Source organism: Chlorocebus sabaeus, chromosome 9 (genome assembly GCF_047675955.1).
Source record: "Chlorocebus sabaeus isolate Y175 chromosome 9, mChlSab1.0.hap1, whole genome shotgun sequence".
Taxonomy (NCBI): domain Eukaryota; kingdom Metazoa; phylum Chordata; class Mammalia; order Primates; family Cercopithecidae; genus Chlorocebus; species Chlorocebus sabaeus.
In genome coordinates this window covers 95,371,094-95,396,924 of record NC_132912.1, presented here as the reverse complement: position 1 = coordinate 95,396,924, position 25,831 = coordinate 95,371,094, and the positions used below count along the sequence as shown (strand labels likewise).

The 25,831-nt window shown below is 37.6% G+C and overlaps 1 protein-coding gene and 1 pseudogene across 1 annotated transcript in view; one reads left to right on the top strand and one right to left on the bottom strand.

Annotated features, from left to right (window-relative positions):
- Positions 1-557: 557 nt before the first annotated feature.
- Positions 558-25,831, bottom strand: part of KIF11 (kinesin family member 11) — a 65,281-nt gene continuing 40,007 nt past the window's right edge. Inside the window, exons 14-22 of the mRNA XM_007963564.3 lie at positions 24,718-24,890; positions 21,197-21,322; positions 20,961-21,119; positions 18,602-18,708; positions 12,415-12,694; positions 9,354-9,576; positions 5,978-6,129; positions 5,439-5,555; positions 558-2,302 (exon numbers count right to left, since the gene is read on the bottom strand). Of these exons, the coding sequence (XP_007961755.1) occupies positions 2,171-2,302; positions 5,439-5,555; positions 5,978-6,129; positions 9,354-9,576; positions 12,415-12,694; positions 18,602-18,708; positions 20,961-21,119; positions 21,197-21,322; positions 24,718-24,890 (1,469 nt within the window). The 3' untranslated portion in view covers positions 558-2,170. The remainder of the gene's footprint in view (positions 2,303-5,438; positions 5,556-5,977; positions 6,130-9,353; positions 9,577-12,414; positions 12,695-18,601; positions 18,709-20,960; positions 21,120-21,196; positions 21,323-24,717; positions 24,891-25,831) is intronic.
- Positions 7,042-7,531, top strand: LOC103216265 (deoxyuridine 5'-triphosphate nucleotidohydrolase, mitochondrial-like; annotated as a pseudogene).

Genomic DNA, 25,831 nt, shown 5'->3' with positions numbered 1-25,831 from the left:
AAGCTTTCCTTCTCTTTTTAGGTTGCCTTTTTCTTGATTCAGCAAATGCTTAGTGCTGTAAACTATTTCCCTGGGTTCTGACAAAGTTGTTTCTGAATGTTTTTGCTTGATTTTTCAATGTTTCTGTGGAGGAAAAGGTCCTTGAAGCTACCTACTTGGCCATTTTTGCTGATGCTACTCTTGGTTACATTCTGAGGGCCCGACATTGTGTATGAAAATTGGTAGAGCCAATTTATGGCTCTGTATGTTAAAATTCTCTGGAGATTTATTTTTGCTTCTGTGAGGCAGTGAAATTAGTTGCATCAGCATTCTCAGATAACTTTTAAACAGTCATGGAATGAGATGACTTAAAACTGGACTTCAGGCTGTGTGAGGGCCTATTTCTCACTAACCTTGCACACAGGATAGTCCCTTGGAGTGCAACTAAAACCCTGCATGTTTACTAGGCTCCTTCTTCTTTGGTGGTACCTGCATAGTTTATTTTAGGAATGTGAATGCAGCTTGCCTAACTCTCTAAACATACCCATTGCCAGAGAAGAAATAATGGAGCAAGCAGGTTAATGTAGAAACCACATTTATTAACCATGGATTCACTGAGGGCAGTTTTATTAGATATTACCCACAGCTTACGCTGACATCTGATTTTGCAGAGAAATTATAGCCATTATTTTATTAAGATAATTCTACAAGATCAATTTAGTTTCTTGAAGGAGCATATATTCTAATTCTTCAATAGGGTTTGGTTTAATTTAGCTATCAAAGTCAAATGTCTCTAAACTTTACACACTAAACTCATTGTGGGCACAAAATTTATTCTTTGTACATATTCCTTCTAAGTGCTTTGGTTCTTCAAGCTGAAACATCTCAACTTCCAGAAATATGGTTGCCAGATCAAAAATACCAGAGTCCTTCTGAGGGTTAAGATTTGAATCAAGAAAAAGATACATATACATATTTTATTATATACAAACAAGGAACAACAAAAAGTTTCATCATGTAAACAAAAGAATATAAATTATAGACATAATTGGAAGTTTCAAAAAGTCCTTAAATCATTGTGATCTTCTCCAAAAGACACAGGTCTTGGAGTGTGGGCACAGAGCCATCAGTCAGACGTCTAGGTGGTCTCCCATAATAGCAATTTATATTCTAGAGAAGTGGGCTTTTTGTGAACTCTGTCAGGGTGAATGAGTTAGGCCTCTTAAAGGAATGAAATGCTTTCACATTTGGGGCAACAAGTGAAAAATATTGAAAGAAGGGATACAACTAGGATTAGATTTATTGTTGACAGTGATTTTAGAAATAAATCACTAAAAAGGTGTTAAAAGATTTCTAGATAAAATTCTGGCTACCAAAAATAAGAAAGGATACCTTTTGTGGCTCTACAAATGGTTTGGTGAAAAATAAAAAAGGAAAAAGTGAGCCGAGGCGAAAGCGAAATAGGGAAGTCTAGGGAGGAGGCAAGAAAATACACAAGTCATAGCAAGAAAAAAACATGAGATGGTCCTTTCTAAGGCCAGATGTTGGTGATATTTACCTATGTAAGCTCAAGTCTAGAAGAGTACAGTTCTTATATATTCACTACTTAATGCTATACAAGAAAAAATGCTTTTCATTTGTTATGAAAGAATTACTTTATATGAAAACTAAAAATATGTATTTACATTGCAAATCCCAGATGAAACCCAATTTAATACAAAGTGAACTATAGGGATGACAGAAAAATGGGTAGGTATCAAAATTCAACTAAATTTACAGTACTGCCTTATATCTTTTTTAAATTTTGTTTTTGAGACCGAGTCTTGCTCTGTTGCCCAGGCTGGAGTGTAGTGGTGTGATCTCAGCTCAACGCAACCCCTGCTTCCTGGGTTCAAGTGATTCTCGTGCCTCAGCCTCCCCAGTAGCTGGGATTACAGGAGTGTGCCACCACACCCGGCTAATTTTTAATAGAGACGAGGTTTTGCCATGTTGGCCAGGCTGGTCTCAAACTCCTGGGCTCAAGCAATCCACCCGCCTCAGCCTCCCAAAGTGCTGGGATTACAGGCATGAGCCACCGCACCCGGCTGATATATATATTCTTTTAAAATCTATACACAAGGCTCAAGTTCTGGGGTTTCAGGTTTTATTTTTAAGTTTTCTTTAAAAATAAAATTGCTAACCCCCAAGTGAATTAAAGGTTGATCTGGGCTCGCAGAGGTAATCTGCTCTTTGTCACCAGGTGCTCTGTAGTTTCTTCCACTTTAGACCTCTCCAGTGTGTTAATGCCTCTGTTTTCTTTGTCTTTTCCATGTGATTTTTTATGCTGTGGATTTAAGGGGGAAAAATTAAGTCAATATAAAGTAACATTTGATACACATTAACTACACTCTATTTTCAAAGTTCTCTGGGTTATATAAGCAAGAAAACTTAAGTGTAGAAAACCAGAAAAGGTTTAGCACAAGTTTGAGCCAACAATTTGGCAAGTAGAACCAAATGCCTTCTTTATTTGATCACTAATGGAAGGAGTAGAGTGAAAGAAATATTAATTTTCTGTGTTATTTTCTAAGACATAGTTACAGATTTTACTCCAGGGTAGTAGTTCTCATCAGGGAGCGATTTTGCTCCCACAGGGGACGTTTGGCAATGTTTAGAGACTTTTTTGGTGTTACAACCAGGGAGTGCTACTGGCTTTGAGTGAGTATTCACATAGTTCACTGTTTTTCTTGTGTACCGACATAGTACAGTCCACAGGAAAGTCCATTACAACAAAGAATTACCCAGTTTAAAATGCCAATAGCACTGCTGTCAAGAAACCCTGCTCTAAGGAAACAAAGATTTGCTGTCATGCAGAAAAGCCAATTCTGTTTTAAGCAGAGAAACTGGTATATGGGACACCTTAAAAACAGTTTTGCTTAGTTCTTAAAAATTGTATTTTATTTTATTTGTAAAACCTATTTCATATTCCTCATTTGGAAGTTCTATTTCATTGGAATCCTACTTACCCATACAGAACATTAATGGACTGGTGACATTCATTGTACACTCAGTCATCAATGCTGAGACAAATAATAAACCAACTATTAAAGCTTTAAACCCAGAGAAAATCCCCACATCACACTGTTACTAGGGAAAAGATCATTTCTGGACTTCAGCTGAAGGTCTAAAACTCCATCCCAAACCCTCTCTGGTATTGTAGGGACTTCCTTGCCATAGCTGAATCACTAAGCCTAATTCAAAATGCCACAGGTAATAATAATAAAAGAATTCCTGACCAGGGATTAAGTAGTCACCAGGTTCTCTTATCCTTCCCCCTTTCCTAACTTTATAAGGATAAAAACTGAAAGAAACATATATATAGTTCTCTAATAGTAAAGAATAAAGCAAAAGGTGGCAAGAATTTGGGGATAAAATTGCCCAGAGGAAGACAGGGAGGAATTTATGAGAACCTGAATTAGAACTTTGTTAACAGTTGAAAGCAGTGATGGAGAATCTTTAGACCTTAAGGGAAGGACCTGTAAATCAACTAAAAACAGTTACAGGCCAAGCGCAGTGGCTCACGCTTGTAATCCCAGCACTTTGGAAGGCCGAGGCGGGCGGTTCACCTGAGGTCGGGAGTTTGAGACTAGCCTGACCAACATGGAGAAACCCCTTCTCTACTAAAAATACAAAATTAGCCAGGTGTGGTGGTGCATGCCTGTAATCCCAGCTACTCGGGAGGCTGAGGCAGGAGAATCGCTTGAACCCGGGAGGCGGAGGTTGCAGTGAGCCAAGATCATGCAATTGCACTCCAGCCTGGGCAACAAGAATGAAACTCTGTCTCAAAAACAAAAACAAAAACAAAAGCAGGTACAAGCAGCCAGATGCAGTGGTTCATGCCTGTAATCCTAGCACTTTGGGAGGCTGAGGTGGGATGGCTGCTTGAGGCCAAGAGTTCGAGACCAATCTGGTCAACATAGCAAGACCCTCTCCATATATATATATATATATATATATATATATATAAAAAAGAAAGGTACAAGCATATGCATCTCAGAGGTAGTACTTCAACTATAAATATAGATACCAATGTCCCACATAACGAAATTTTTCCTTCACACACACTGTCTAGGCTTGGCTTGTACCTTCAAATTAGAGGAAAAGATACCAGCACTTTACAGAGCCTCACTTGGAAGCTGTATTTCATTGGAATCCTCTTACTTACTTAACCATAGAGAACATTAAGGGCTGGTGACATTTATTGTGTACTCAGTCATCAATGTTGAGATGAATCATAAACCAACTATGTTCTCAACAGCGTTAAAAAGTGGGTAAGAGAGGCCAGGCACAGTGGCTCACACCTGTAATCCCAGCACTATGGGAGGCCGAGGCAGGCAGATCACCTTAGGTTGGGAGTTCAAGACCAGCCTGACCAACATGGAGAAACCCCGTCTCTACTTAAAAAAAAAATAAAAATAAAAAAAAAATACAAAATTAGCCAGGCATGGTGGCACATGCCTGTAATCCTGGCTACTCGGGAGGCTGATGCAGGAGAATTGCTTGAACCCAGGAGGCAGAGGTTGCGGTGAGCCAAGATTGCGCTATTGCACTCCAGCCTGGGCAACAAGAGTGAAACTCCATCTCAAAAAAAAAAAAAGAAAAGAAAAAAAGTGGGTAGAGGGCTGGGCACAGTGGCTCACGCCTGTAATCCCAGCACTATGGGAGGCCGAGGACGGTGGATCACTTGAGGTCAGGAGTTTGAGACCAGCCTGGCCCACACAGTGAAACCCTATCTCTACTAAAAATACAAAAAAATTAGCCAGGTGTGGTGGTGTACGCCTGTAATCCTAGCTACCCGGGAGGCTGAGTCAGGAGAATCACTTGAACTCGGGAGGTGGACGTTGACTGAGCCGAGATTGTGCCACTCCACTTCAGCCTGGGTGACTCAGTCTCAAAAAAAAAAACAAAAGTGGGTAGGAGAGGTCACAGGATTTAATTACATTGGATTAGAGTAGGCGAGGTGCTCAGGAAACATGGGGCAACAGTTTACAAGAGAAGAGCCTCAGGCAGGGAAAATCACTAATATAACCTAAGCAGTCTCCAGTCTCTCAATCTTTTCAGTCACTTTGCCTTCAAAGTCTGATTATGGGCAGAGATAGGTTCCAATGTCAAAGGTAGAAGGAAGAGGAATGACTGCTCTCAGTGTCTGAGTACATAGGAAGCAGAAAAGGAATAAATACAATAGCTAAACACTATCAGCCAAGGATGTAGATTAAGTCAAATTCTGCCTTCATTTATTCTACAGAAAACCCCTTATCAATATCAGATTTTTATAAATAATTCAAATCATAAGCCTTAACAAGCCATCCTAAGGAATAATTGAAGGGTTTTTGTTGTTCTACTCACCACAAATAATGCCTTTATACTGAATAGTAAATTAATGACTTACATCAGATATGGAAGGGTTATTTGATATGATATACCTGGAAAAATGGAACCCCGCCAATTGATGAACAATCCACACCAGCATCTACAGATGGCTCTTGACTTAGAGGTTCTTCAGTATACTGCCCTAGAACTGCCTTTTCTACATCCACATCCTAAAAGAAGAAACTGGATGAGTGACTAAGTCCAAGGGCTTAAAAGTCATCGCAAGAGTAATGGTAGTTTTCTTCTTTGAATATAACACAATGCCCATGGTATAATATGAAAGTTAAACCTCAACAAAATTATTAGAAAGTCTACAAATTAATGAAAATAATTCCTAATATATTTTTATAGAGAGTAGAGGTTCCTATATAACAATGTTACTAAGTACAATATTAAATATTGGCAATTATTATCTACTAGCATAATTTAAAAACTAGTAAGATTAAAAGAAACAAGCCTAAGGGCTAGGCTTATCATTAATGAGAGGCAGGGTAAGACTGAGGAGTGAAAAGTAAAATTCTTCACATGAAGTCAACCACATCAAGAGTTCATAAGAGAGTTCTATTATAAAATTATGATCCTTTAAATTTACCGGAATTGTCTCTTCTTTGTTGTTTTCTGAAGAGTTTAGCATCATTAACAGCTCAGGCTGTTTCCTTTTCAACTGATCAAGGAGATGTTCACGTGGTTCGGTTCTTACCAGTGTTGATGGGTATAAATAATTTTTCCTCTGTGGTGTTGTACCTTTAATGGACATTAGATAAGAGGTAACAATTAAAGTATGAGATGTAAATATTTTTAAAAAGTACTAAAACTTCCTAATCAATCTTGTCTTCTAAAAATATAAAAGTATAATTGCCATATTTGAGGATCAGTCTTGCTACCTGTAAGGCAGACATTGTTTGCAACTAACAATATTTTCTAATTTGACAACAGACTTTACTATTTTCAAGATTCATCCTACTCTCTAAAACATGAAGTTTACCATCTCTGAGGATATATAAAAGATGTGTTATAAGCTCTAAAAGGAGTTGTAGTGTTCTGAAAAAAATGGCAGCATTATTGGAATGAGTAGATTTCCCAACATGATTACTTTGATAGGAGTAATCATTTCACTATAAATGTGGAGTGGTGGTTAAATATTAACCAGTTATATATATACTCTGTTGCCCAGGCTGGTCTTGAACTTGTGGGTTCAAACGATGCTCCTGCCTTGGCCTCCCAAAGTGCTGGGATTATAGGCGTGAGCCACCGCATCAGGCCCCCAGTTATATTTATCTGTAATGAGCTCATGCTTTCGTAATTTACAAAAGTACTTGCCTTTCCACTCAACATTTACATTCCTAACTTCATTGAAAAGTAGACAGTAAATCTTACAGGTCTCTTGGGGAAAAAATAAACCAACATTCTATGTAGCACCATCCCCTTTTAACAATTGGTTTTTAAATTTTAAAAAAAGAGAGTTTTGTGATATAACTGACATACCATAAAACACTCATTTTATGTGTACAATTCAGTGGATTTTAGTGAGTTTACAGGGTATGCAACCATCACCACAACCCAATTATTTGTGCTGTGTAAAACAGCCTGTGGCTCTCCTCGCTCGCCTTCTGGCTTTGCCACGCCCTGCTCTGGAGAGACACCCGCCATTTTCACCCAGTCAGCGGCCCCGGTCTGCAGAGGAGAGCGGCATGCAGCTCCGCTTTGCCCAGCTCTCCGAGCACGCCACGGCCCCCACCCGGGGCTCCGCACGGGCCACGGGCTACGACCTGTACAGTGCCTATGATTACACAATACCACCTGTGGAGAAAGCTCTTGTGAAATGGACATTCAGATAGCGCTCCTGGGCGTTATGGAAGAGTAGCTCCACAGTCAGGCTTGGCTTGCAAAACACTTTATTGATGTAGGAGCTGGTGTCATAGATGAAGATTATAGAGGAAATGTTGGTGTTGTACTGTTTAACTTTGGCAAAGAAAAGTTTGAAGTCAAAAAGGGTGATCGAATTGCACAGCTCATTTGCGAACGGATTTTTTATCCAGAAATAGAAGAAGTTCAAGCTTTGGATGACACCGAAAGGGGTTCAGGAGGTTTTGGTTCCACTGGAAAGGATTAAAATTTATGCCAAGAACAGAAAACGATAAGTCATGCCTTTTTCTTTAAAAAAAAAAAAGTTTTTGCTTAAAGTGTTTTGGTGTTTTGCACTTCTATAAACTTACTAGCTTCACCTTCGAAAAGTACTGTATTTTTTACTTTTTTTTTTATGGTCAAGGAAAAGATCATAAAAAAATAAAACACAAAGTTTTTCTTTGTGTTTAGATCAAAAAGAAACTTTGTTTTTCTGCAGTTGATGGTTGTATGTAAATCTGCTTTGTGGTGACCTGATGTAAAGTGTCTTCTTACAATCAAATGTACATCAATTACAGATTTAAAAAAAAAAACCTGTATTTAACTCAAATGATCCCCCTTCAGCAACTTATTTTGCTTTGTTTTAAATCTTAAGCAATATTTTGTATTCAGTAAACTTATATTCTTTCACAAGGTACAAAATCTTGCATAAGCTAAGCTAAAAGAAATGAAAATGAAAAGGAGAGATTAAAGGTATTCCTTGTTCTTCTTTCTCTTCACTAGTTTAAAAACTTTTTAATCTTAAGATTCTTTGTGATGAGGATGAGAAAAGAATCCTCAGTTTATTTTTCCACTATTAATCTTTCTTTTGATAAATCCTCTATTGACTGGATAGAGGTATATTTGTGAAAGACATGTAACTTGGGGATTTGTTACCTTTGGTTTGTTCCCCCTGAATTTCATCTCATCAGGCAAATTGTACTAGTTGTAGCTATGAGTTTCCCTAAGTGAAGTAGCAATAGGCTGTAATCGAGAAAATATGCCACTTATAGGGATAAGATAAATGAAATAATATATACTTCGGCCACCAGCTTTTTCTGTCTCTCACACATAAGCAGCACTTCATTGCAGATACGGGACTGATTCTGTGGCTTAGCTTGATTAACATCTTTTGGAAGTTTCTGCTAGTGTGCTTTCCTTTCTTTACTATGTTTCTCAAATTCCTGTGTGTCAGGGTTTTTGGTGTTACTTAGGTTTTGTCCATCAGATTCTATGAGACACCAGGCATTGTTTTGAGGATGTGGGTTATATACATGGAGTGCTTCTGGAACTATCAGTTTACTTGGCCACCCAGTTTGTGGAAGCACAGGCAAGACTGTTCTTTTCTGGTGATTCTCCAGGCCATTTAATACCCTGCAATGTATTTGTCCATCTGTGGGTCACAGTTCATTAGTGAGTCATGAAATCAACTCACTGGGACATAGTCACCATTTTTGTGTACTGGGTTGGGCTATAAATTATTTCTGTTGTCAATAAAATTTAAATGTTTTTCTGCTAAAAAAAAAAAAAAATAGCTTGTTACATCTCTTCCATGAAGACCTCCCTGAATCATTACAGCCTACAATGATCTTTGACATATCTGATCTCTCAAAATGTTGATTCCTAAATGCCAGTGGTCCACGGTGATCCCTCATCTCTTAAAACAGGGATTCCTAAATGGCAATAGTCTATGACAAAATGAGAGGAACACAGAACAAAATGCACAATGTGGTAAACTTTGCATTAAATTTGATTTAGTTAGTTACATCTCTCCAATATTTGTGGTATTAAAATGTCCTTTTACAAACAGTGCTAGGTTTGTATTTGTTTTAAAAATATCCCCTATTAACAAAGTCAATTCCCTGAATGTATGTGAAATTTTACTGAATTGTGATACCACCTATATCATAACACTTGATTAAAACTATTTTAAGGTTCCAGTTTTCCCATTTTGAGTTGATTACAGTGAGATGGTAAATTCCTGTCAGGCAATGGCAGGACCTAATTTTTCTGAACATCTGACACTACATACAGTTGAATTCGACTTCAAAAAATTTAACAATTCTATTTCTCTTTTAAAGTACCTGTTGGGATATCCAGTTTCAGATCCTGTTCCAGAAAGCAATTAAGCTTAGTCAAACCAATTTTTATGGTTTCATTAAGTTCTAGATTTTGTGCTATCAATTTTTCTTCATCAATAGTCATCTGACCAAGAAAAATGTTATGCTGCCTCTCATGAGCTGCCTTATGTCCATTTGATTTCTCAGTGATGTCTGAACTTGAAGCCTCACAACATTGGTTTACAACCTGTAAATGATGCAAACAAGTGTTTATTACTAAAATTAAAGTTGCCAGTGTTTTATTCAATATCATATTTTCCCTTACCTTTTCCGTAAATTTTTTTTTTTTTTTTTTTTTTTTTTTGAGACAAGTCTCACTCTGTTGCCCAGGCTGGAGTGCAGTGGCATGACTAGGGCTCACTATAGCCTTGACCTCCCAGGCTCAAGTCAGGTAGCCTCCCAGGTAGCTGGGACTATAGGCATGCCTGGCTAATTTATGTATTTTTTGAAGAGATGGGGTTTCACCATGTTGCCCAAGCTGGTCTCAAACTCCTGGGGTCAAGCAATCTGCCCACCTTGGCCTCCAAAGATTATAGGCATGAGCCACCACGCCTGGCCTTCAGTAATAAAAGATTTTAAAACACACAAAAGTAGAGAGAACAGTATAATTAATCTCCTTGTATTCATTACCCAGCTTCAACATTTACCAACAAGTAGAGTACAAACATTTACCAACAGGACTGGCCACTTAACTCCTCCACAAACCCAGGATTATTTTGAAACAAATCCTGTATCATTTCATCCATTTACTTCAGCATGTATCTCTAAGAGGTAAGAGCACTTTAAGACCACTATCACATCTGAAAATGTTAACACTGATTCCTTCCTATCAAATGTCTAGTCCATGTTCAGACTTCACCAGTTGTCTCAAATGTGTGTTACAATTGCTTTGTTTGAACCAGAATTCACCACTAGATTTGGTTTATAGGTCTTAAGTTGGTCACTATATAATTTATCATCCAAATTGGAAACCTTTTAGAGTGAAAGGGCCCATTCTTAATAATCATTCGAATACAACTTCAACAAGGACTGCCTTAGGCAAACTAAGACTTAAGGACCTCTAGTCTTAAGTCTCTTTTGGTCTACAGGTTATCTTTTCTCCTATTTTTTTCCCTTGGAAAAAAACTTGCTGAAGACATGAGGTCTTTACCCTATTGAACACCTCAAATTCTGGATTTGGTCAACTGCATTTCTATGCTTTATTTTCTACAAACTGGCTAGACCTAAAGGCTTGATTTAATTCAGGTTTAATTTTTTAGCAAGAATATTTCATAGGTAGTACTGCAAACACAAAATGCTTTGCTGGGTCTCTCATGTTAAGATTTATCAGTGAGGTCAGGTATGGTTAGCCTATTAATTATAAAGTTCCCCATCAGCTTTTGATCAAATGGTTTAAGCCATCATTAATATCCACAGGGGTTATTTTATTAAGAGTTGCATACTGGTGATATATTCTATCATTTCTTCTCCATTTTATTATCTTAGAGTCTAATGAAAAACTTTTCTTCATTACCCTGCTAAACCAAGATATGGAAAGACAGATGGATGCTATATTGTTTTTTAGGATGCTATATTGTTTCTTCTTCTTTACCCATTTTCAGGACAATGTTTTGCTTCCCTGGCATGATCCAAAGAAGACCTATGAAATGTTTACGAGTTCCTAAGTTTTAATATATTTGATGTGTTTTAATCCTTTATGGCCATTATTCTTTTTGATGCTCAAATTATACCACCTTTGAACATGGGGAGGTTGGCTACTAAGACCTTTTGACAACCTTGAGATGCAGTCTCACTCTGTCGCCCAGGCTGGAGTGCAGTGGCCGGATCTCAGCTCACTGCAAGCTCCGCCTCCCGGGTTTACACCATTCTCCTGCCTCAGCCTCCCATGTAGCTGGGACTACAGGCACCCGCCACCTTGCCCGGCTAGTTTTTTGTATTTTTTTAGTAGAGACGGGGTTTCACCGGGTTAGCCAGGATGGTCTCAATCTCCTGACCTCGTGATCCGCCCGTCTCGGCCTCCCAAAGTGCTGGGATTACAGACTTGAGCCACTGCGCCCGGCCCCTCAGAAATCTTTAACAGCTTTCTTACTTTCTGGTATGACAAGATCTCTAGGGTCATATATTGTACATTTCCTATCGCAAATCTGAAATTAGTTATTTGTATACAAACTCTAGTTCCTTTTAGTGAAAACAGCTTATATAGATTAAAATTTTTAATTCTTTGTAACCTACTTCCTGAGAATGTTAGTAAAATCCTTCTAATGCAAAGAAAGAAAAAACCAAGTTACAAAGGGCTCGTGCAAGTATTAAGTTTAAGCGAATCCATAAACCTATCAAGTATCCTTTGGTTACCAGAACAATAACCTAAATACTTAAAACAATAATAGGTTTGAATGTACTTGGAGAAAAGTAAAAAGCATAGATAGGCCAGGTGCAGTGGCTCATGCCTGTAATTCCAGCACTTTGGGAGGCCGAGGCGGGTAGATCAAGAGGTCAGGAGTTCGAGACCAGCTTGGCCAACATAGTGAAACCCCGTCTCTACTAAAAATACAAAAAAAGTAGCTGGGTGTGGTGGCGGGTGCCTGCAATCCCAACTACTCGGGAGGCTGAGGCAGGAGAATTGCTTGAACCTGGGAGGCGGATGTTGCAGTGAGCTGAGATCATGCCATTGCACACTAGCCTGGGCAACGAAGCGAGACTCCGTCTCAAAAAAAAAAAGCATATATAAGTGGAAGGTATTACATATCAAAGACAGGCTGCCCTTCTTTGAAGAAACTACTAAGTCAGAAACCAAGGATAAATACAGGAAAGAAACTGTACAAATGTTAAATTAATTCCAAGATCGAGAAGACATATACCAAAGCACAAAACAAGATCATGTGTAAGCATACCAAATATTATACTTAAAAGTTTAAGTGATTATAGCTTAAAATATCATTTGTTTTGAAATCTATTCTCAGCCAAGAATATTTAATTTTCTGATTATTATTCTCCCCAAAGTAAGTTCTAGTTATAAAGTTATTACCTCCAATAAGTTCTGAAGTTCCTGTTCCCTTTCATTTAAGGAAGATACCCAGTGTTCAGAAAAATAAACTGTTCTTGTGTTCAGAGACTCACATCGCTGTTCAGTCTCCTGAGATATTTTTTCCAGGTTGCCACTGAGTTTATCAGAGTGTTTTACAGACTCTTCAACCAATTTTGTACCTTCTTGGTTAAAATTTCTGAGTTCCTGTGACAAGCCATCAGAATCAGCACAAAATTTTTGACTGTGAAAAGTCATTTTGTTGACTATATCCTTAGATTTCCTATAGGAAAAGAGAATGACACTGTTGAAATGGGGAATTAAGACTCAAAGGATATATAACTTCCCAAGATCACTCATCTCTTAAGTGGCAGATCTGAACGTGGGCAGTCTGGCTCCAGGGCCCGTGATCTTAATAAATCGACATTGAGAATGGATGCCTTGGCCACTGTCTTTTCACAGCATTGCCATTAAATGACCTTTGAAAGGATCATCTTTGCTCATGAAACCTTTCACAGCCCTCCTTCAGTTATGATGCTTTCAAAATCTGTCTGCTTGTTTTATTCCTCTTACTAAGCAATGTTACTTCAGGGCATCTACTACAGCCTCTTGTCTAGTCCCTAAATTGGACAATCAGTCATTTATTCTGTTATTAAGCAGTTTCCCTTGCCTAGTATATAAAACAAATCACGAACATTACAAACGTTATGTTTAAATTAACTATAAAGCTTTCTAATAATTAAAAGAAAATTATATTGGGGTGTGACAAATTATACATATAGAACAATATAACATAAACGATATAAAATTAATGTTGGTTAGACATACATTTAAAATTCACTGATAATTTCCCTCTTTGTAAGTTTCCCTATAATAGCATTCGAAGTTATCTTACAGGACAAGATTTAAACCTTGTGGAATGAAGTGACTCTTTATTACCACTAGATGGTACACCACGTGGGTAAACCAAGTGAGTCAGCCAAGATGTTGAAAACCAAACCTACAAATGAAAGTCATAATGATTGAAAAAAGGGCACAGTGGCTCACACCTGTAATCCCAGCACTTTGGGAGGCCGAGGCGGGCAATCACAAGGTCCGGAGTTTGAGACCAGCCTGGCCAACATGGTGAAACCCCATATCTACTAAAAATACAAAAATTAGCCTGGCGTGGTGACGAGTGCCTGTAATCCCAGCTACTTGGAAGGCTGAGGCAGGAGAATTGCTTGAACCTGGGAGACAGAGGTTGCAGTGAGCCGAGACTGTGTCATTGTACTCCAGCCTGGGCAACAGAGTGAGACTCTGTCTCAAAACAAAACAAAAAACAAAACAAAACAAAACCTCACAACTTAATGGGAAGATGAGATTGAGTTAAAATATTACAAGCCATGACAATAAATGCCAAGTGCAGTTATGTTCAGTGTGTATATAAACATCACCTAGATTCCTGAGTGATGAATACAAAGTCCCTAGACCATACTGGGAAACACTGGTGTAGACAATAAATGTCAGGAAAGCAGGAAAAATTATTTACATGGGCCTTAAGAAACTATATCACACTTCTCTTCCTACTTCAACCCCACTCTAGTATTTCCTCCAAAGCCATGGAATGGCCTAGAAATCCATCAGTCTAGATACCAGGAATAAAAAGTAGGAAATACTTTTTTGATTCAGCATATAGGAAGAGCTCACAATGGAACACGCTATACTTAACAGGATCAAAAACAGGGTTGAAAAACAAATGATAGAAGTTAGGTAGGGATATATAAATGATAGCTACAGTTCTAGAACAGCACTGCTCAACAGAAGTATAATAGGAGCCACATATGCAATTAAAAATTTTCGGCCAGGCGCAGTGGCTCACACCTGTAATCCCAGCACTTTGGGAGGCCGAGGCGGGCAATCACAAGGTCCGGAGTTTGAGACCAGCCTGGCCAACATGGTGAAACCCCATATCTACTAAAAATACAAAAATTAGCCTGGCGTGGTGACGAGTGCCTGTAATCCCAGCTACTTGGAAGGCTGAGGCAGGAGAATTGCTTGAACCTGGGAGACAGAGGTTGCAGTGAGCCAAGATTGCGCCACTGCACTCCAGCCTGGGCGACAGACCAAAGATTCCCTCTCAAAAAAAAAAAAATCTAGTAGATACATTAAAAAAGAAAATAGATAAAGCAATCCAAGTAACAATGTATTAGGTGTTTACTGCATATACAAACACCTAAGTAAAATATATGAAAATAATGACAAATACCAAAGACTCCCTCTCAAAACAAAAAAAAAAATCTAATAGATACATTAAAAACAAAGATAAAGCAATCCAAGTAACAATCTATTGGGTGTTTATTGCATATATAAACACCTAAGTAAAATATATGAAAATAATGACAAATGGGAAAGAGGAAACAGGAATATACTATTATAATGTCCTTTCACTACACGTGAAATGGCAAATTATTTGATAATGGATTCAAATTATCTTAAAATGTATACTTTAGCTGGGCGCGGTGGCTCACACCTGTAATCCCAGCACTTTGGGAGGCCAAGACAGGTAAATCACTTGAGGTCAGGAGTTCGAAACCAGCCTGGCCAACATGGTGAAACCCCATCTCTAGTAAAAATACAAAAATTAGCTGGGCATGGTGGTGTGTGCCTATAGCCCCAGCTACTCAGGAGGCTGAGGCAGGAGAATCGCTTGAACCCAGGAGGCAGAGGCTGCAGTGAGCCAAGATTGCACCACTGTACTCCAGCCTGGGCCACACAGCAAAAGACTGTCTCAAATAAATAAATAAATCATCATAGATTATAAATTTGATGAAAAAGCAAGACCCAACTATATGCTGTCTATAAGAAACCCACTTTAAATATAAAGACTTAGACCAAAAGGGCCGGGCACGGTGGCTCATGCCTGTAATCCCCGCACTTTGCAAGGCCGAGGCGGGTAGATCACGAGGTCAGGAGATCGAGACCATCCTGGCTACCACGGTGAAATCCCGTCTCTACTAAAAATACAAAAAAATTAGCCAGGCGTGGTGGCAGGTGCCTGTAGTCCCAACTACTCGGGAGGCTGAGGCAGGAGAATGGCGTGAACCCAGGAGGCGGAGCTTGCAGCGAGGGAGACAGCGCCACTGCACTCCAGCCTGGGCGACAGAGCGAAGACTCTGTCTTAAAAAAAAAAAAAAAAAAAAGACTTAGACCAAAAGTAAAGAGATGGAGAAGGATACATCATACAAATAGCAATCAAAGGAAAGCTGGAGAATCTGTATTCATTTCAGACAAAACAGACTTCAGAACAAGAGAGATTATCAGAAATAAAAGTGGATATTACATAATGATAAAGAGGTCAATTCTCCAAGGAGGTATAATAATCCTAAATGTATATGCACCCAACAACAGAGTTTCAGATACACGAGGCAAAAACTGATAGAACTAATTAAAAAAAACAGATAAATCTACAATTAGAGATTTCAATACTCCCCTCTTAGTCATTGAGAGAACAAATAGGCAGAAACTCAGTAAGGCCGTGGATGATCTGAATAGCACTATCAATCAACTTGATCAAAGTGACACATACAGAACACTTCATCCAACAAAAGCAGAATACAGATTTTTCTCATGTGGGTAGTACACAAACAAAGCATTATCAGAGTAACACTGCAAGGGCTCTAAAAACTAAATTGTCAGTAGAACCACAGCCCATAAAAGTGAGCCTGGATCTGTATGCTAAGCCTAAACAGGGTAAATGCCAGCTAAAAAATACTTAAATAAGATCCTGAATCTCCTAACATAATACCCAAAATCTTCAAGGTACAATATGGAATCACTTATCAAGAATCACAAAATCACAAGTTGAATGAGAAAAGACAATCAATAGACGCCAACAACAAGAAAACTCAGATGCTGGAATTGTCTGGAAAGGATTTTAAAGCCGCCATCATAAAAATGCTCTAAAAAGAAATTAAAATACTCCTGGGGGAAAAAAAAAATCCTAGCTAAGAAACAAGGTATAAAAAAAGCAAATGAAAATTTTAAAACTAAAAATAAAAAAGCAATAACTGAAATAAAACACCTCACTGAATGGGTTTAACAGTAGGTTAGAGATGACAGAAGGAGACTCAGTGAATATGAAGACAGATCAATAGAATTTCCCCAATGTGAACAACAAAGAGAATATATATATATATCTATAAGAAATATACGTATCTCCTGAGGGACCAAAATAAAAGATTTAGCATTTGTGTCATCAAAGTCATAGGGGCAGAGAAAAAAACAGTATAGGGCTGAAAACTATTCAAAGAATTAATAGATGAAAAATTCCCAAGTTTTGGTGAAAGGCATAAGCCTACAGATTGAAGCAGTTAAACAAAACCCAAATAGAATAAACTCAAAGAAATATGAGTAGACAAAATATAATCAAGTTTCTAAAGACAAAAAAGTTTTGAAAGCAGCTGTACTGAGATTGCCTATAAGGGAACAATTACTTGAATGGCAGTGGATTTCTCATTTCATAGTGGCCAGAAGAAGAAAATAAATAGCATATTTCAAATGCTGGAAAAAAATAATTGTCAACCCTGAATTCCATAGCCAGCAAAAATACCTTTCAGGAATGCAGGGGAAATCAAGACATTGTTGGACAAAGGAAAACAGAATTTGTGTCCAGCAGACCCACCCTTAAAGACTACAAGAAGTTCTTCACACCAAAGAAAGCTTGAAACTTTAGGAAGTTTAATTTAGGAATTAAATGGGGGAAAAATAGGGTAAATATAGTATCTTTCTCCTCATGAGAACAGAATACTCTATAGGCAAAAAAACTGAAACTTGACAAATCTCCTATGTTATATAAAAATTTTTAAATAGATTATGAATATAAATGTTAAACCATAAAGTTATAAAATTCCTAAAAAAGAAAACATAGGTCTGACTGTAGTGTATGGTAAGTATGCGGAACTGGCAAGCAATGAGGCTACAAAGCAACCTTAAACTCTTAATACAGGCCAGAACTGGCAAGCAATGAGGCTACAAAGCAACATTAAACTCTAATATAGGCAGGGGGCAGTGATTCACACCTGCAGTCCCAGTACTTTGGGAGGTCAAGGTGGGAGATCAGTTGAGACCAGGAGTTCAAGACCAGCCTGGCCAAAATGGCGAAGCCCCATCTCTACTAAAAATGCAAAAAATTAGCCAGGCATGGTGGTATGTGCCTATAATCCCAGCTACTCGGGAGGCTGAGGCAGGAGAATCGCCTGAACTTGGGAGGCGGAGGTTGCAATGAGCCGAGATCATGCCACTGCACTCGGGTCACTGTACTCCAGCCTGGGCTACAGAGCAGGTTGTTTGTTTTTGTCTCAAAAAACAAAACAGGGCCGGGCGCGGTGGCTCACGCCTGTAATCACAGCACTTTGGGAGGTCGAGGCGGGCGGATCACAAGGCCAGGAGATAGAGACCATCCTGGCTAACATGGTGAAACCCCGTCTCTACTAAAAATACAAAAAATTAGCCAGGCGTGGTGACGGGCACCTGTAGTCCCAGCTACTTGGGAGGCTGAGGCAGGAGAATGGCGTGAGCCCAGGAGGCGGAGCTTGCAGTGAGCCGAGATCGCACCACTGCACTCCAGCCTGGGTGACAGAGCAAGGCTCCATCTCAAAAACAAAAACAAAAATGAAAAAACAAAACAAAACTCTAATACAGGAATCAGCAAACTTTTTCTTGAAAAGCCAGATAGCAAATATTTTAGGCTATTGTTCAATGACTTGGATGCAATGACTCAACTTTGCCACTGCAGTGCAAAGGCAGCCAAAGACAACATGTAAACAGATAGATATGACAGTGTCCAATGAAATTATTTGCAATAATAGGCATCCAGCCTGCTAGCCATAGTTTGTCAAACCCTGCTCTAGTTAGTAAATTTTTCATCAGTAATATAGGTTAGAAATTGTGAAATTACTTAGTGTGTTTTCTAAGATTGAGGAAATTCGAAACTATATGGTGGATAACAGCCAGGTTTTTCACTGTCTTAAAAGAGAGCACAAATACGCAATGAAAAGACATTTATATGCATGTATATATACACATACATAATAAAATATCAACAAAATTTGAAAGTACACAGAGGAATTATTTGTACTATTTAAAGCTTTTTCTTCTGAAATAATTTCAGACTTACAGAAAAGTTTAAGAGAATTTTAAAATAGCTTACTGCTGTATATTTTCCTGGACACTACTAAGTGGTTTCTGTATATTTTCACACTTTTCCTCCAAAGCACAGAATCTCTCTGTCCAAAGATTGATTAACTGGCAAAGTTCCTGTAAGAAAAGTGTGGGAAGTGAGGAGACTTAAAATTATGACATTTGAACATTTTTTATGACTGATAACAAAACAAGAAGTATTGTCCATAGGTGTTAATTATATAAATTCTTGACAAGAGAGCTTTAACTCTACCTTTCTTCCACAGAGGAAAGCGGTGGAAGTGATATTAAAATGTAGGATTTTTTTTTTTTTAGAGACAGGGTCTCACTCTGTTGTCCAAGCTGTAGTGCAGTGGCACAATCAAGGCTCACTGCAGCTTCAACCTCCTGGGCTCAAGGGATCCTCTTTCCTCAGTCCCCAAGTAGTTGGGGCTACAGGCATGAGCCACCATGCCTGGCTAATTTAAACAATTTTTTTTTTTTTTGTAGAGACGTGGTCTCACTATGTTGACCAGACTGGTCTCAAACTCCTAGCCTCAGGTAATCACCCTGCCTCAGCCTCTCAAAGTGCTGAGATTACAGACGTGAGCCATCACATCCAGCCAGGATTTTTAAAAAAGTAAATAATTAGCAAACTTTACTATTTTAGCTGTAAGTAACAAATTACTTTCAGTGTACCTCAAAACTACTCAAACAACCCCATATATCACATTATGTTTAAGACCAACTTTGACAGATATATATAGTAGCTTTTTAACTGATAACACTACTAGAAGGGAAAATTAATGTGATATACTAATGGGTCAAGCAATCCAAAAATATTATCAATTACTGGAGCTAAAAAATTTTACAGAACCTAGTTGGATCATATTAACAAAATGTAAATAGTCTTATCTTTGCTCATATTTTACATTTTTGAAAACAAGCTCTTGTAGGCATATAACATGCTACATTGCAAAATGAAGAAGCCATCCTAATGACCAAGGAAGAGCTGAAAATACATCTAACATTCTTATTCACTGTTCAGTCTGCTGGTTGGCCAGTATCTCTGAATAACACATCAGTTGACAATACATATCTAACATTCTGATTATGAATAAAGTCTGTCAGTATTTTTACTAGTCTCAAAGGTATTATCAGATTAATAATTTGAATGCTAATGCAGGTATTATCATATTTATCCATATGTAAATGTGTTCAGTTTTACACAATTATTTTAATAGTGCTCATTTCAAGTTCTGGAAAACCTAAGAAATAGCTCACAAACTGAACTTGCTTCCTTAAAGCCAGGGAAGCCAAACTATTCATGCTAAGATACTTTTCAGATCAGATTTTGTTTTGTTTTTTTAAACAACTGCCTAACAATTTTAAACATTTCAAAACAGTAAATTTATAAAAAGCCTTAGATCAGCCTTAGAATATACACCTAAAAAGTTCTCAACAGGCTTAAGGGGAAATAACCTACGCAGATGTATGAGAAAATACTGCAATTTTAAGTTGCCAAGAAACACTTGGAAGAGACACTCAAACATGGATGCTTTTCAGGTAATACAATCACTCCCACCTTCTGTAAGATGATCTACATACTATTAGATGCTCACAAGGTCTCAGTTTCCTCATTAAATCTGACTAGTAATAGAATTTATATCTATATTGATGGGAGGAATAAACACACAGTTAATTGCTCAATAAATGTTAACTATTATAAGAGTTCAGTCATATCATAAGCTTATTTAATAAAATTTTAGACAGTCATTATTAAAGTCTTAAGAATACCAGAAGCTGTTTTTCATATATCTGATATTTATAGATTATTGTTTGAAGGCTTGGTTTTGGTTTAAAGCCTCATATAATGAGGAACAGTTTACAGGGAAGACAAATCATGAATTACATTTATAATCAATAAGAATTATAAATTGTATCAATTTACTATGTTTTAAATGTCTATCAATGAGACAGAAATAAGAGAAAAGTAGGACTTGGTTTATGAAAGGCAACTATCCATGCCATCCTAGAAAGAAGCAACTTAGCAGGTTTTAATGTAGATACATGTTCACTTTAAATGTTATAACCATTCTTCTCTAAAGGTATGTTTCTCCAGATTCCTCTTTCATCTTGATGTGAGAAAAGGACTGTTTTGTCATATTGTGGTTCTGCATGGGGTTCTAGATGTAGCAAAACTTCAAATATTAAGAGAAGTATTCTCAATTGCTTTACAATAATTACTGTTATAAGCAACAGTGGCTATGGTATTTTCAGGTTTCAGGTTTTACAGTATTCAGATTGTATAACATAGATTAATTATCAAGTTATATCAAATCATCCTAAAACTCTCTTTCTGTACTCCCCAAGTCAGCTAAACAACATACCTGGGAATGGGTCTGCTTTATTGTCTTCAGGTCTTCAGTTAGGTTTCCACATTGCTTTTGTGACTCAACCAAGGAAGAAATGGTATTTTCTTGTAGTTCGTGTAGATTGTTACGCAGTATACTGAGAAAGCCATCTAGTTCCTTTTTTTGATCTTCTATCTTTGAAGAAACAAAAATGAGTTTCCTTCTTAAACAACACATCAATTTTGAGATATTAAGAACATAGCATTTGTTACCTTATCGGCCACTGTCAATGAAGTCTTGAAAATATGCTTCAGTTGACTATTGATTTTCAGTATAGACACCACAGTTGGGGATAAAATCGTTTCCAGTGAAGTTAGAAGATCAGTCTTGAGTACATTCTGGTTTTAAAAATAAACAAATAGGTCTTTAAAAAGAATATTTCCACTTCCATAAACCTTTCTAAATGATATCTTAAATACTTTGGTAGCTAAATATTCACATTAAAATTCTAAATTTCCATTCTCCATTTTTTTTTTTTTTTTTTGAGACAGAGTCTCATTCTGTTGCCCAGGTTGGAGTACCATGGCAAGATCTTGGCTCACTGCCACCTCTGCCTCATGGGTTCAAGTGATTCTCCTTCCTCAGCCTCCCGAGTAGCTGGGATTACAGGTGTGAGCCACCACACCCAGGCAATTTTTGTATTTTTAGTAGAGATGGGGTTTCGCCATGTTGGCCAGGCTGGTCTCAAACTCCTGACCTCAGATGATCTGCCCGTCTAGGCCTCCCAAAGTGCTGAGATTACAGGCGTGAGCCACCGCGCCCGGCCCCATTCTCCATTCTTTATAGTCTACATAGATAAATCAATATAATAATATAATAATTTATTATAATTTATTATATTACAATAAATATAATAATTTGTCTTTTTTCAAGCCCAGTGAAAACATAGAATTTTTTTTTCTTTTTCTCAGATAGAGTTTCACTCTTGTGGCCCAGCTGGAGTGCAATGGCATGATCTCGGCTCACTGCAACTTCTGCCTCCTGGGTTCAAGCAATTATCCTGCCTCAGCCTCCCAAGTAGCTGGGATTACAGGCACCTGCTACCATGCCTAGCTAATTTTTGTATTTCAGTAAAGACAGGGTTTCACCATGTTGGCCAGGCTGATCTCGAACTCCTGACCTCAGGTGATCCACCCACCTCGGCCTCCCAAAGTGCTGGGATGAGCTGCCGCACGAGCCAGAACAATTTCTTAATAGTTTAATGAAATAGAAGTCAGAAGAATTCAAAAGAGAGGAAAATGACAATCAATTAATAAGATTTCAGCACTCCAAAGAAAATAAATTTTAAAAAACTTATAAGTATACTTTAAGAAAATAAATTTCAAACAAGTTTAGGTTACCAGTCAAAAAGGCTGAGACCAAGTAGTCATCAAGATTAGCCCTTGGGCTAGAAGTATTTAACTTTGAAGATCTGAGATGACTTATATCCTATTGTATCAGAGGAACTTGTGAAAGATGTTGTTCTTGTCAAGAAATGGGAAAAATTAAGAATGTAGGATAGATTGGAAATATTTATAAAAAGAAAAAAAGTCCTGATCTAAGCTCTTTTGGTAGGATAGGGCTGAGGAAGTATAACAGAAATACATTAGTAAATACTTATAGGCTACTGGCATTCTTTTGGAAAGAAGAGCTAGCATATCAATTTCAACTAATTTTATGACAGCAACATTCCTCTTTTCTTTTAATTCAAGCAAAAATCGTAACTTGCTAAGTAGAAATATATCAATTCAGGCATAGCTTATTTTATTGTGCTTCACCTTACTATGCATCACAGATACCAAATTTTTACAAACTGAAGGTTTGTGGCAACCCTACCTTGAGCAAGTCTATCAGTGACTTTTTTCAAATATCATGTGCTCACTTTCTGTCTCTGCATCACATTTTGGTAACTACTGCAGTATTTCAAACTTTTTCATTACACACTGTGATCAATGATCTTTGATGTTACTATTATAATTGTCTTGGGGTACCATAAACTGTACCCCTGTAAGACAGCAAACGTAATTGATAAACGTTGTTTGTGTTCTGATTGTCCCACCAGGCGTCTGCTGGAATTATAGGCGTGAGCCACTGCGCCTGGTCAACATAACCTTTATATGCACTGGGAAACCAAAAAATTCATGACTTGCTTTATTGTAATATTCACTTTATTGCAGTAGTCTGGAAGCAAACCTGCAACATCTTTGAAGTATGCTTGTATATATAGAGACCATTTAATGAATGAATCAATATTTGAAAAGTTAGTACTGACAGGGTATCTTTTAACACTGTCAAATTTGGGTGATTGAGAAAACCTATGAAATAATGTCATCTAAGCAATGAATTGAGGCAGAGAGTCAGCTAACATTTGTAGTATTTACTTGGAAAATGTTTAATAAATATTGTTAAACTGAAAAAGGGAGGCAAAGACCCTGCACACAGAAAACAAATTATATGGCTAAGAACTTCCTAGACCAACCATACAATTTTAAAATAAAAACTATATAAATCAAGTATGAAGGAGGTAATATGAAGTGCAATTAGATGAGTGACTTCCATAGAACTGTGGAGAAAAGATTTACAGTTATGGCCCAGAAGGGCATAGCCACACAGATCTAACCCTAAGAATTGTTATGTGTTCCCAGAATTCTGAAACATACTTTTCTTGCACTATTATTACTATCATATATTACTGTAGTTTTAAAATTAACTACCCAATATCCCCTTCTGGTTGGGTCCAGGACCCCTGAGGAAAGAGGGACTTACCAATTTCTGGGCCAACTAACAAATTCCTTGCTATCATGTGGTGCTAAACTTGCCCTTTAGTCATTAAAAGCCTCACTAATAACTCCTATTCCTAATGTTACAAGACATGAGTGAAAAAAGTTTCAAAAGTTAGTTCCATACATTTGAAAATAATCTTTCTGGGAGAGAATAAACAGTGGAGAGATATGTCTTTTAAAATATAGACGTACTCTCGGCCGGGCACAGTGACTCGCGCCTATAATCCCAGCACTTTGGGAGGCTGAGGTGGGTGGATTGCTTGAGGTTAGGAGTTCGAGACCAGCCTGACCAACATGGTAAAACTCCATCTCTACTAAAAAAAAATACAAAAATTAGCCAGGCATAGTGGCACATGCCTATAATCCCATCTACTCAGGAGGCTGAGGCAAGAGAATCGCTTGAACCCAGGAGGCAGAGGTTGCAGTGAACCGAGAAAAGGAGAGGCTAAAAAAAAAAAAAAACCATAAAAATAAAGAAAATGAGACGCTGGCTGGGCACGGTGGCTCACGCCTATAATCCCAGCACTTTGGGAGGCTAAGGTGGGCGGATCATGAGGTCAGGAGATCGAGATCATCCTGGCTAACACAGTGAAACCCCGTCTCTACTAAAAATACAAAAAATTAGCCAGGCGTGGCGGTGGGCACCTGTAGTCCCAGCTACTCAGGAGGCTGAGGCAGGAGAATGGCATGAACCTGGGAGCAGAGCTTGCAGTGAGCCGAGGTGGTGCCACTGCACTCCTGGGCGACAGAGCAAGACTCTGTCTCAAAAAAAAAAAAAAAGAAAAAAAAAAAATATATATATATATGTACTCTCACAGTGACGTGTCTATGACTGCGTCTAGCAAAGCTTAAGATGAAAGAATAGCAGTTAACATTGTTTATGAAGATTTATCAAATATAACCCTTCAAAATATTTTATCAAATACTTATCAAATGTAATCCTTCAAAAATATTTTAAAAGATGTACTAACAATCAGTTCCTGTAGTACAGTTTTACTTTCTGCTGCTAATGATTGTTCTTTTAGTATCATATTAAAAATCTGAGAAACACGAGTAGACACATTTTCTGGAATAGATGTGAGAGATCCAAGTGCTACTGTAGTAATGGTATCTAACGCAGAGACACTGGAAGACAGCAGATTACCTAGAACAAACAGAAAAAAACAGAAAGATGTAAACTTTGACATAAATATATTTGATATACACATATATATATATTAAATACAGTTCAAACCATTTCAAAGAAGTTGGCAAAAGTATACCCTTGTAGAATCTGTAATAACGAGCTTAAAAGAACTGGCTCACTACATAAGCAAGGAAATATTTAAATATACATTACATATTTTCTATAGTGCTCTGTAAGCCCTTAACATATTTGTAAGTGTATCAGACCCATAACTATAATTCATAGTGCACAAAGAATTAGAATATTCTATAATTAATCTCTAACTAAAAATAATATACAGAATTATGGTAAGTTTACAGAAGAAAAGAAAAACTGGAAATCAATACCAAAATGTATTGATTGTGCTTGGCTTAATGAGACTAGAGTCTAGATGATTTTTTAAATTTTTATATTTCTAGATGTCCAAATTTTCCATAATGAAGATAGTATTTCACACTAAATAAACATACTTTTTTCTAAAGGGAGATAATAGAATAGTTAAAAACAATGAGACACAAACATATTCTGACAATATAGCAAACCATCAAGATACACATGCCCCCCCAATAAAAAGTTGCAGAATGTTTATGCACAGAAAATTTCTAGAAAAAGGCCCAAGAAATTTAACAATAACACCTATGGTGAATGACCCAGGGACAGGAGCCAGAGTCAGGGAAAAAGAGGACTTCTAACGTTTATATACTTAGTTACTTAATAAATGTAACAATTTATAGAAAACAGAAGGGAGGGTGGGGAGGGAAAAAGATTTGTTTTAATTCAGGGACAGTAAAGCATTAATCTGCAGCCTGAACAAATAGTTTGTGCATGGTAGAGAGTATTGGTGACACTGTCATCTATGTTTCACAAAATTAAATTATCAGTTTTGAAATCAACATCACACTTAACACATCAAGACTAGA